The 12,606-nt window shown below is 38.9% G+C and overlaps 1 protein-coding gene across 1 annotated transcript; it reads right to left on the reverse strand.

The window, feature by feature from the left end:
- On the reverse strand, positions 1,184-4,147 carry NEUROD6 (neuronal differentiation 6). Its single transcript, XM_005679235.2, has 2 exons — positions 3,955-4,147; positions 1,184-2,638 (listed from the first exon to the last, which is right to left on the reverse strand). The coding sequence occupies exon 2, from the start codon at positions 2,615-2,617 to the stop codon at positions 1,604-1,606; it is 1,014 nt and encodes a 337-aa protein (XP_005679292.1). The 5' UTR covers positions 2,618-2,638; positions 3,955-4,147; the 3' UTR covers positions 1,184-1,603.

The following is a 12,606-nucleotide window of genomic DNA, read 5'->3' on the forward strand; positions in this document are numbered from 1 at the left end:
CGCCCCCGACGATGGTGAAGTCTCTTCCTCCGCCACACCGGTGCGAGAGCCGCGGCCCCAGGCCCGAGGGCGCCCACTGCGGGCCGCACCCGGGCAGTGCAGTCCGTGTCCCTGCGCCCCGGCGACCGCAGGCAAAGGAAAGCCGCCTTCACTCCTCGCCGCGCCTCCCGCCAGGCGCCGTCCGGCCTTCAGGGCACACAAGAGGGCAGCGTGGGCGCAGCCGTGGGCCGCGGACCCCTGCCCCGGCCCAACCAGCCCCGCGCGGTCCTGCCACCCCTGGACCCATTTCTAGTGGGCTCACCAGCCTTCGCGGCTGTCCCCATCTTCCTCTCGGGAGGCAACCTGAATACAGGGGTATCTGGAGTGAGGTCACTGCCACCTTGATTTTTATTTTGGAAAGGGCTTAGTTGTGCTTAAGAGGGTGAGCTGCTTTGCGTTTTTCAAGTAGGGTTTAAACTTACACTCACACAGAATTTAGCCTCTAATCGGCCAGACTTATTTAAAAGGCACAGAGGAAAACCTTCCAGTTTTAACATCCACTCTGGTGTTTGCTGGAAATTTGCCACCAAATTTCGGCTCGAGCTGAAGGTTACCAGGATTTATCATTGTTTCCCCAGGATGTTTAACCCTCATGGGCACCTCTTCTTTCATTTAAGATACTTAAAAAACAATCATGTAAGCACTTTGGCCATTCTGTTTAAGAAATTTGTTTTATCTCGTCTGATTTTGAAATCCAGAAATATTTCTGAAATGGGGAGGAGGGAAGGTTGGAGACAGAAAGCAGCTGTGTACCAGGAAATAATAAGTATCATGCAAAAATATCACAGCTAATAGATGTCCTTTAGGAGTGGAAATATCTATTTAATTGCTTTAAAAATGTGGGTGGAAAAACACAATTATACATTGTGATAACAAACCTGTACAGATAATTTCTGAACAATACAAAACAAGTGCTGAAAATTTTTTGTTTAGGATTGAAATAATTGTTCCAAATTATGACACCACCTACCCAAATATCATGTTACCAATCCAATGCATTTAGACTCGTTCTTAATAAAAAGAAAATTGCATAGCTTTTTATACTGTTGTACATCCTCAAATGCATCTTCTAATATCATTGTCAGCTTAGTGTTATTCTCGATTTTTTAAATGTTCGATTTTTCAGAGATACATAATATATAAATTCCTAATAATTATAAACACATTTTATTCATTTGATTTTAATAACATGCATTTTCATAATTACTTACTGTACAACTGAAGTAGACATTGAATTATGCTGTGTGCATGTCTTTATTCAACAGTATATTCTTAGACACCTTGCTCAAACAAATGAATTTAAAAGAAAATAAAACATGAAAAATAAATCCTTCCAGTAGAAACAAAATCACAGTGCTTTACAGAACAAAAGGAAAGGAAAAGAAGTTCTCATAGGAAAAGAGATTTATTATTACATAGAAAATTCTCACAATAGTTGAAACACACTCCAGAAACTAGTAAACACCTTAGATAGAGTTGTGCCAATTATTCAGCCCACAAGCATCTGCTTTGTCTTAATTAGACGGGGGAGGTGAATGACCACTGTTTATTTTCATTTTCCTCATTAATTATGAAAAACTGCATTTAATTCATCTTGCATGGTGAGAGATTGGCTGCGCAGATGTAAGTCGTAAGGGAAGTGGCTGTCGGTGGGCAACCTGAACATGGCACCCTGCCCAAGGGGACCCCTGGGTGGCACTGCACAGTAATGCATGCCATAATTGTAATTTTTGCCATAGTCCAAGGTTTCTTCTTGCTTCAGGGAAAATATCCCATTATAGTTAATTGGGGGAGGACTTAAGGGACCTTCAAACTGAGGGCTGGCACACTCAGGGGAAGTGCTTTCATAGAAGGATTCATACGCACTGCAATAATTGTAGGGTTTCATGGACTTGGAATTATCAAGAGTTCCATGCCCTGGGGGAGTGGTGAGCTCAGGGCTGTGGTAGGGTGGGTAGAAGGTAGAGTAGGGTGACCTTGTGTGGTGTGCAGCCTCCCCGCCCTGACCCACCAGGAAACTCCTGGCATTGAGCTGCAAGCAGCCTGCCACCAAGTTTGTAGTTGGCTGGGAAAGACCTTTGCATAAGTTTTGGACGAACGTGAGCAGATCAGGTCTCTTGCCGATTCTCAGAATTTCAGAAAGTGCCCAGATGTAGTTTTTGGCCAGTCGTAAAGTTTCTATTTTGGACAGTTTTTGGGTTTTAGAATAGCAGGGAACCACTTTTCTCAAATTGTCCAGGGCATCATTGAGGCCATGCATCCTGTTCCTCTCCCGCGCGTTAGCTTCCTGTCTCCTGAACTTGACCCTCTCCAGTCGGAGCTTGGTCGTCTTTTTTTTCCTAAGACCCCTCCTTCTGGGCAACCCGTTTTCATCTTCCTCTTCCCTGTCTTCCTCCTCTTCTTCTTTCTCAGTCTCTTCTCCAGGGGCCCTTTTGATGCTCTTTCCTCGAAGGACAATCTGTTTGGAAAAGCTTTCTGGTTTCTTAATTTGCTTCTGGTCCTCGCATTCTCTAGAAAACTTTCTGCACATCTGGGATTCTGGCATTACAACAGACTCATCAAACGGTAGTGTTAACATGGTTCTCTAACCTTAAATTACCTGAAAAAATGCCAGCACAATATTTAAAGTGTTTTCATTTTTAAAGTTTATACACGTAAAACATATTCAATGACTTAATCATAAGAATACGAAAACATAAGAAAAAACTGATTCCAGGACTAATTTTTATATATTAAATAAAAATTTAGAGTTTGTGCAGCCTAGTAATTATACAAAAATTGACACATGCAATAGGATTAATGAATACAGGCAAAGTATCAAAAGAAAATAAAACATAAAGTATTTATTGTGATACCACCACTACCTCCGTTTCTCTTTGATTTTAAACTGATTTTTAATACACAAAAAGGACTGTGGAATTCAATCAAATGCAAAACATGATATAGCAATGCAGAATTTCATTAATTCCAATTCCCCTGAGTGCAAAATGAGAAGAGACACCAGTTTTTAAAAGAAAAAGTGCTGCTTCTCCATTAGCTGACAAATTTGTGGAGATTTTTTTTTTTTAGGAAGAAAATAAAGCCTTAACTTTATTTACTGTATTATATAGCAAGGAATTTAGGTAGTAGCTGTAGAAATATACAAATTTAAGGAGAAGATTAATCAGAGCCAATTTAGAAAACTGCTTTCTTTCTGATCAGTAAAGAAATATGTAAAAGAGCACTATTTTCCAAACCTTTACCAAAAAAAAAAAAAAAAAAAGTGGGGAGAGGATTAGGCTAATTTGGGATAAACTCTATAAATAATTTTTTCAAAATCACTGACATTATTTTAAGTCAAAGAAAACAGTGAAACTCCTTTTCTATTAAAAATTTTTCTCAGTGTAATTGTTTACTGCTATTCAAATCATCCTGACAAAAAACACTCTCGTAGTGTTTTTGTTCTACGAACCACAGAAGTCTCCCTCTAGCTAATATCTGACAGGAGCAGTCCAAGGATTCTGACTGCAATTGTGCACGTGTATTCAGAATCCTGAATGAAAGGGAAAAATAATTTGTGTTTCAAATGCAATTTGGCTTTTGTTTGGTGAAGCAGCAAGTATTTTCATCTAAAGTCTTCAAACAAATAGGCATGAAAACAGACTTTTTAATTTAACAATCTCTAGCTCCCTCAACACACACACACACACACACACACACACACACACACACACACACAAACTCTTAGTAATGTCCACATACTTGCAGTTACATAATAGCAGTGAAAGTATGTGATAATTACATCATAAGAATGAAATATGATAAGAAGTTATAGATGACAAAGAGCATATAAATACTATAAGACAGTGACACTGTATCTTTAAATACTTGCATGCAAAGCCAGCATCAATTGAAGTATATCTTTATTTATATTACCTTAGGTTTTAATTTCATTCAATAATCAGTTTTCATTTTGGATCTTCCAAATCTTTTCAGGCTGAGTGTCGCATCGTCTCCTGGAGTCTCTAGATCTGTGTGTATCTGCACTATCTCATTGATCTCTAAAAAGTGACATTGATGCCAACTGCCAGAGCTGGTACCCATGCCATCTGCTAGTGACGTCACAGGGCAGAGAGAACCATGTGATCCTCTCTCTTGGGACCTTCATTCTGCACTGATCATCTGGCATCCCTGTAAGTGGGTACCAGCATTCATGCATCAACACAGAAGGTTAGACTGATAGGAAAAAAATCTGCACCAGCCTTTCACATACAGTAGGTGCGTTTCTCCTCGAGCTGCTTCGGCTTCACTGGCAATCTGTAGAAATAGCTGTGTTAGTGTTCAGTTTCGCCCTGCCAACGGTACAACTATTAGGGAGTCGTTAATATTCCATTCATTTACAAGATGGGCTTTTGTGTGAGCGAGAGAGGTTTTTTTTTGTTGTTGTTGTTATTGTTGATGTTTTGTAAAGATCACCATCCCGTTTGTGCACCTGGGTACCCAGGGAAAAAAAAAGGCAGTGAAAAGGAGCTGAAATCAGGAAAATGGTCTTGAGATGCTTAACCAAACTAAGATTTGTGTAAGCGAACGGGGATCAACAAAGGTCTTCTGATTTCCTTGTTTTGTTTCATGGCATGAAACTTATGGGTGTGTGTCTGTGTGTTCTCTTATTAACATGTAAGACTTCTGTGCTTCTTAAGAATTTGGAATAAAAGAACAGTTTCTCCATCTGGGGTCTGTGAAAGACATGCTCAGATGCTCCCCTTTCTACACTTGCTGGTATCTTTCAACAACTTTTCAGAGAGATTCTTTGTGTATCTGTATAAAATGCACAGACAACTGCAAGCCCACTGTGAAAGATTTCAAACTATATTCTTGTGCCCTCTTCCCAAAGTCACAACTTTACTCTCTTGTCCCTGTCTTTACAGCTTTCACTGACCTGTTCCTCATTTCATTTCATAAACAATAAGCATAAAAATGATCACTTAGGTTTTTATCTTTCTCTCCCTGACATTCTGCTGAGTATTTTAATCAAAGATTAGCTTTCCTATTTTTTAGAGCTTTCAGATGTTTTTCCCTTTCTCCTAAAAATCATCCCTTCACATTTTTTCCCCTGTAGATCAAAATCAATTTAAATATCTTCTCATCTTTATACCAGTGTCCAGTTATTTTTCTCTGTCAGATTTATTTTATATTCATCTTTTTTCTCCCACTTTTCCCTTTTGGTTTCTTAACAAAAGCAGGGTAGAAACAGTTAAGCAAGGCTGGCAAAGCCTTGTGGATAAAACAAATTGTGAAGCCAGAGGCAAACCTCGCTTTCTTCTTTTCTCTACTTCCCTGCCACCATCACCCCCCACCCCTGAAATAAGAGGACATTTTATTTCAGGATTGCCTGTCACTAAAGTTAAAAGTACACTTAAAAAAAAATAAAAGTTTAAAAATAGACGAACACAACCTTTGTTGTTTGACAACTGAGTAATCTCTTTCTATAAAGTGAGACAGTATGCTTTTGGTATTAAAGTAATCCCTGGCAGAGTCATAACTGTTGAATCTGTGTTAGCATTCCCCTTATAAATCCCAGTTTTGAAAGGTTTAAAATTCTGCTGCTTTAATGCATTTTAGTTCCAAATTGGCATCAGGGCCTCAAGCTAAATGCAGCTTTTCTCCTGTCATACCCCACTCATTTCCGTCTCCTCTCAAAGTTACCTGACTGTTCTTGGACTGTTTTAGAAAATTTGGAAGAAGTTGACAAAAAGAAGAATCATGCTAAGTAAAGGAGGGTTATTTTTTTCTCTCAATGGTTTGGTTTGAAAATGCAAATTTAAAATAAAAATAAGGCTATACACGCGTAACTTAAAATAGGTGGGTAGGTTGGCCTAGCTCATGTTTTTTTAAAAAATAATCCGATATGCCAAAGGCATTTCAAAATGTCTTGTTTAAGGGGATAGTCCTGGTAATGGGTGCCTTGAGACTATTTCCTATAGCTTGTGGTTCAGAAACAACATATACTTTTTATATCAGCACAAGAGAATTTCTATAGGAAGACCAGGTGCAGATTTTGTTTGTTCTCAAATATAGTTTACTTTTCAAATGTGAAGGAGCGTAAGTATCGGAATCATAAGCTGCAGAGCAGCCAGCCTTGTCATGAATGTTGCATATTGCACTATATTCTAAAGTTGCAAAGTCTCCAGAAGCCGCATTGTATTACAGGCATCGCAGACATGAAAATCAAAATCCAAGGAACAGATAATATGACGTGTTGGTAGAAAATTATCACCGGTGTAGCTCATCCCAGGGATAGATCTTATATTTTATCTTTGCGATGTGCAGACAAATGAGAAACAGCTTTTCCATGAAAACATTCGGGGCTGTTCTATTTCTGCCTTTGAACATGAAATAAAATCCTTTGGTGGTGGTAGTGATGTGCTGGGGTGGGGGGAATATAATCTGTGTTGAGGTTTTCTGAATATTAATCTATTGTTTGATAGTCTTAGCTATTTTTTCCCCAAAAAGAGGACACAAAAAGTTGTTATGTCAAGATTTATCAAGGATTCAGTATGTTTGTACAATAATCTTTCAAATGGAATTTCATTATGCCTTTTCTACTATAGTTAAGATATGCAAATATCTGTGCTGTTAATATGCATTCATAACATACACCGTAACGGCTGTTCTACTCTCTGCTAAGAAAGCATATTAACACTAATACTCTAAACAGAAATACATTCTGAGTTATAGACACATACTCAGAGTGTGGGGTAAGTATCATACCCATTTCTATAACCTATTTTCTCATTTTACGGCGATCACTGCACACCAAAGTTTACACCTATAACTCAGTTCGTTATTAACTGAACTGATATGATCTTTGCTTCTGGGGATATGACATTTTATAATAGATTTTTTTTTAAGGGCCCAATGTCTGTCTGTCTGCCTCTGTCTTGCTTTCAGTGGGTGAATGTTCATATTTCACTTATAAAAATGACCCAGGGGAAATTTAGATATAATTTGACTCAGTTGCAAGGCAACAGAGACTGAAAGTCTAAATTAAGGCTCAAGTGTTATTATTTTTAGGTCATTCAGTTGGTACCTGTGTCTTAGCAAATGGGAATTCTGTTGACTTTCCTTTTCACAATCCCCTCATTACTTAAGAGATCAGTTTGGAACATGACAAGCATTTTCCTTAGCTCTCCAAGGGTATAAGGCAGCAGAATGGAACCTGCCCAAGATTAGGCAACAAAACCCCAGGACTGGAGTTTTTTTTCCCTCACAAGTAGGGTACTTCCTGAGAGAGATATTGGACAATTTTCTCTACTGCCTTCTCTTTCTTTCTTTCTTTCTTTTAAGCTCTTAGACAAACGCTTCAGGGCAGCCTGGAAGCCTGTGAGCCTGACAGTGTTAATCTCTAGAGTTTTAACTCTGTGATCCCCATTGCCTTGAAAGAGTTTTATGGCTGTGGCAGAGCATCCCACTTTGGAAAACCGCCCTTGGGATTTAAATAAAGGTATTTAAATTATAAGACAAAAACACAAAATAGTCTTATTTCCCTTGAAGCTTTAGAGGGCTTAAAATATAACTTAAATGAAGATGTCTTAATAGTTTGTCTACATGTATATACACGAGGATGACTTAGAATACAAATAATCTGGAAATAAAGCAACATTTGGATTGTTTTTTAGATTTCTTTCAGAGTGAAGACTAGATTGAATGGTACTGTTATTATGCAATAAAATACATTGTTGTTTATGCCACTCACAAAGCACTACAATATACAGTCTTTGATTTTAGCCTTTGCGCAGAACAACACTGCAGTCCTTTCTAGAAATACATCTCTTATTTTTCTTCCATGAAGCATACTCTTTATTTTAATCACAAAATTGCATTTATTAAATTCTTTTAAAAATTTGTTATCAAATAAGGTCACCTAAATCTGCCAATGAAAACTTCTACCAGTATGAGAAAACCAGTGTCACTAGACTGAGTTATTAAATTTCCAGCTGTTAGTAAAGAAATGATGTTTTATTAACTTTTGTGATCTTATTGTAAGAAAATGTAGTTTTCTTTAGTTTTTATAATATTAAGAATGATTTATTGTCCCCAATTACTATTTTTCATGTTACTGAATTCAAAATTTTTGCTATATCCCACTAATATGTACTGTAATCATTACTTACAAACATAGAACACAGAAGTGCCATTTGTCTTCTTCCTGTTGTATGAATCTATTTTGTAAGGTTGCAGTGAGTATTTTATAAGGAGATTTTTATTTTTTGCAAAAGTATATGCAAACTGCTTCTTGAAAATCAAGTTTCAAGTTAGTTGCTTCTATGATGATATGTAGGCTCTCTTCACACAAGGGATTCCTGGATGGGTTTCAAGGGATTCTCGAGCCTCCTAAGATTGTGTACAAATTTGGCATAGACATACATAAGTACATTTTTCTAAAGAAAGGCTCTCTCTCAGATTCTAAAAAGTTGAGAATCACAACTAGAATTTTGTGGACCTACTAACCTTGCTTTAAGCCTGATCCTGCTGTTTAATAGCTATGCGTCACTCACCCATTCATTTATTCATCCATTCAACAAAGGTTAACTGAATATTTATTTCAGAGTAATGCTTGACTCCTCTTTTTCGCACTCTAGAAACCAAAGCTCTGCACATTTTCTCAGTACTGTCTTAAAATTATTTCCAGAGTCTAACCACTTTCTGGCAGTTCCACTACGACTTCCAAACTGCCTTCATCTCTCGCTTGGCCTAAATGACACCTGTGCTTTCACCTTGACCGCTTATATTCCATACACGGTCGTCAATTCAGCATCCTGAGGCATCTGGTGAAAATCTGAATTAGACTGTATTTGTCTGTGCTCAGAAATTTTCAGAGGCTTCCCCTCTCCCCCACTTGAAGCCAAGTCTTTAGGGAGGCCCAGAGGCTTTCTCTGGCCTTTCCAGTCTCACCTTCCACTGTTCTCACCTTCATTCATTCAGCCCCAGCTGCACTGGCTTTCTCACACTCTCAGGCATGTTCCTACCTCAGGATCATTGCCCTTACTCCTTCCTGAATCTCCCTCCATGGCTTACTCTCACATTCTTCCAGTCTCTGCCCAAAGGCTCCTGTCAGAGAGGTCCCCTTTGACCACCCTGGTGTATACTGTACCCTTACCCCTATCCATCCCTCTCTATCTACCTCCCACCAGTTTTGCTTTTCTCAATAGGGATTATCACTTGCTAACATAACACACTGACTTATTTATTGTGTATATTAATCTACAGTTCTAGCACTTGCTCATGAAAGGCCATAAGTACGTACTTGAATGAAGATAGTTGTTCCAGGCACTGAGTTAGTGGTGGCTATTCAGTGGAGTGTAGAATAGCCATGGCAAAGTTGTTGAGGAGGTTACAGTCTAAACGGGGGACAGAAAATAAACAGGTAAACACAGAATTGTGAAATTTACATGTTAGTGGCCACAGTGAATCATGGGAAGATCTACTGGATGACATGGGAACCTTTTTCTGATTCATTTTTCATGCTCAGCCATAAAGGAAGAGCAGCAGAGATAAGAGCACATGTGAAAGGTCACGTGTTCTCTAAGGACCAGAAGGGTCAGAGCCCAGTGGTAGTGAGGATCAGCTCATATGAGACTGGATAGTGGTGAAGAAGATGTTTTTCCAGAAACACATCTACTTCTGCTTTATTGATTATGCCAAAGGCTTTGACTGTGTAGATCACAACAAACTGTAGAAAATTCTTCAAGAGATGGAAATACCAGTCCATCTGACCTGCCTCCTGAGAAATCTGTACACAAGCCAAGAAGCAACAGTTAGAATCAGAAGTGGAACAACCAGTGGTTCCAAATTGGGAAAGGAGTAAGTCAAGGCTATATATTGTCACCTTGCTTATTTAACTTATATGCAGAGTACATCATGCAAAATGCTGGGCTGGATAAAGCACAAGCTGGAATCAAGATTGCCAGGAGAAATATCAATAACCTCAGATACACAGATGACACCACCCGTATGGCAGAAAGATAAAAGGAACTGAAGAGCCTCTTGTTGAAAGTGAAAGAGGAGAGTGAAAAAACTGGCTTAAAACTCAGCATTCAGAAAACTAAGATCATGGCATTTGGTCCGATCACTTCATGGCAAATAGATAGGGGAACAATGGAAACAGTGAGAGACTTTATTTTTGAAGCTCAAAATCACTGCAGATGGTGACTGTAGCCATGAAGTTAAAAGACACTTATTCCTTGGAAGAAAAGCTATGACTAACCTAGACAGCATATTAAAAAGCAGAGACATTACTTTACCAACAAAGGTCTGTCTAGTCACAGCTATGGTTTTTCTAATAGTCGTGTGGATGTGAGAGTCGCCCTATAAAGGAAGCTGTGCACCAAAGATTGATGATTTTAAACTGTGGTGTTGGAGAAGACTGTTGAGATTCCTTTGGACTGCAAGGAGATCCAACCAGTCCATCCTAAAGGAGATCAGTCCTGAGTGTTCTTTGGAAGGACTGATGCTGAAGCTGAAACTCCAATACTTTGGCCACCGCATGCGAAGAGTTGACTCATCTGAAAAGACCTGATGCTGGGAGGAATTGGGGGCAAGAGAAGATGGGGACGACAGAGGATGAGATGGCTGGATGGCATCACTGACTCGATGGATGTGAGTGTCAGTGAACTCTGGGAGTTGGTGATGGACAGGGAAGCCTGGCATGCTGCAATTCATGGGGTCGCAAAGAGTCGGATACAGGTGAGCAACTGAACTGAACTGAACTGAAGATTTGAAAAGATCATTCTGGCTGCTATGGGGAGAGGAGTTGAAGAGAGAAGAAGAAGAAAGAGAGAGAGGATTTACAAAGCCTATGAAAGTGGACAGAACAAAAGGGTAGTCTAGATTAGAGAGGTGATAATGGAAACGGAGGTGGCTTAGACAGTAAAAAAAATCTGCCTATAATGCTGAAGACCCAGGTTCAGTCTCTAGGTTGGGAAAATCCCCTCAAGAAGGTGATGGGCACCCACTCCAGTATTCTTACCTGGAGAATTCCATGGACAGAGCCTGGAGGGCTAGAGTCCATGGAGTCACAAAGAGCTGGACACGACTGAGTGACACACACACACACACACACACACAATGGAAAAGGAGAGAAGGAGTTTGGAACTATATTTTGGAGATACAATCAACAGAACTTACTGATGCATGGGCATAGATAGAAGTGGGGAAGTTTCTCAACTTCTGGTCCTGGTGATAATGAACAGAAATCTTTCATTCACAATCTGCCAAGAACCAGCCTAAATGTTTCATTTACAGTTAACATTTGAACAATTTAGGGGTGGGAGGTAGATGTGCTAATCTTCCTCACAGTCAAAAACACATGTATAAATTATATTTGGCCCTCCATACACACAATTCCTTTATATCTATGGTTCTGCTTCCTTGGATTCACTCAACAGTGGATTGTATAGTACTACAGTCTTTGCTATTGAAAAAATTTATGTGTACCCATACAATTCCACCTGTGTTGTTCAAGAGTCAACTGTCTCATGGAATCCTTGCAATAAGGTGGATGTGACTATCTCCATCATAGACTCTATGAAACTGTGGTTCAGAGAACTCATATTTTTAGTTGCTCAGTTTTTAGGTGAGAGAATCATGATGAGAACCTAAGTCGGTCTGAATCCAAATCTTGATTTCTTAACAACTCACACTTTACTGCTTAGAGAATTAAGTGATCAAATAACAAATTGTCTAGCACTGTGTCTAGTACAAAATAAATCCTGACGGAATAATGAGTATTAGAAGAAGTAGAAAAACTTAACAATGAACCTATTCTTGAAGTGAAGAATTATCCAATTAATATATCAGGTGACTTAAGCTCTTTTATTCTAGATATTTGTTTTTTGGATCCATGTACATAGACAGGTAGGTCAGTAGACTGCCGTGTATGACATAATCCTCTAACAATGATTAGCATCATCATGACAGTGAGCTTCTGTTAGTGTAGAAGAATCAAAGATTGACTTGTTTATTCTTTCATTATTTTTCATTCCTTCAACAAGACACTCACTTTCCTGTGTTACCACTCTAGATATTATGACGAAAAGCGAAGATAAATAACAGAGAGCCCCACTTCTTAAGGAAGTTAGAGTTGAATTAGCACATAAAACATGTCCATGATATTCTAATGAAAAGTCGTGTGAGGTTACTAGGAGAAGAGAGTTCATTGGTAGGGAGTGAAGAAAGAATTTGGGTAGAGTTTGCGAGTATGTGGAGAGTTATTGTTTTCATTCGAAGTATAATAGAGATGAAAAGCATACATGACAATAAGTACGCAGCTCAATTAATGTTGACAAACTGAACACCTCTGCGTAATAAGATCTTGATCAAGAAATAGAACATTACCAGAAGCCTCCTGCCTACCCTTTCCAGCTACCCACCACTTTGCCCGGAGAGAGAACTCTCCTGAATTCTAACACCATCGCTTGGTTTTGCTCACTTTTGTACATTATATAAGTGGTATCATTCAGGATATACTTTTGAGGGATCTGATTTCCTTATCTTAGCGTTTTTGTTTTTGCAGTTTATCCATGTTGT

This window comes from Capra hircus, chromosome 4 (genome assembly GCF_001704415.2).
Source record: "Capra hircus breed San Clemente chromosome 4, ASM170441v1, whole genome shotgun sequence".
NCBI lineage: Eukaryota > Metazoa > Chordata > Mammalia > Artiodactyla > Bovidae > Capra > Capra hircus.

What these genes read in the sequence shown, in the direction of transcription:
- NEUROD6 (XM_005679235.2), bottom strand. Translation starts at nt 2,617, where the DNA reads ATGTTAACACTACCGTTTGATGAGTCTGTTGTAATGCCAGAATCCCAG.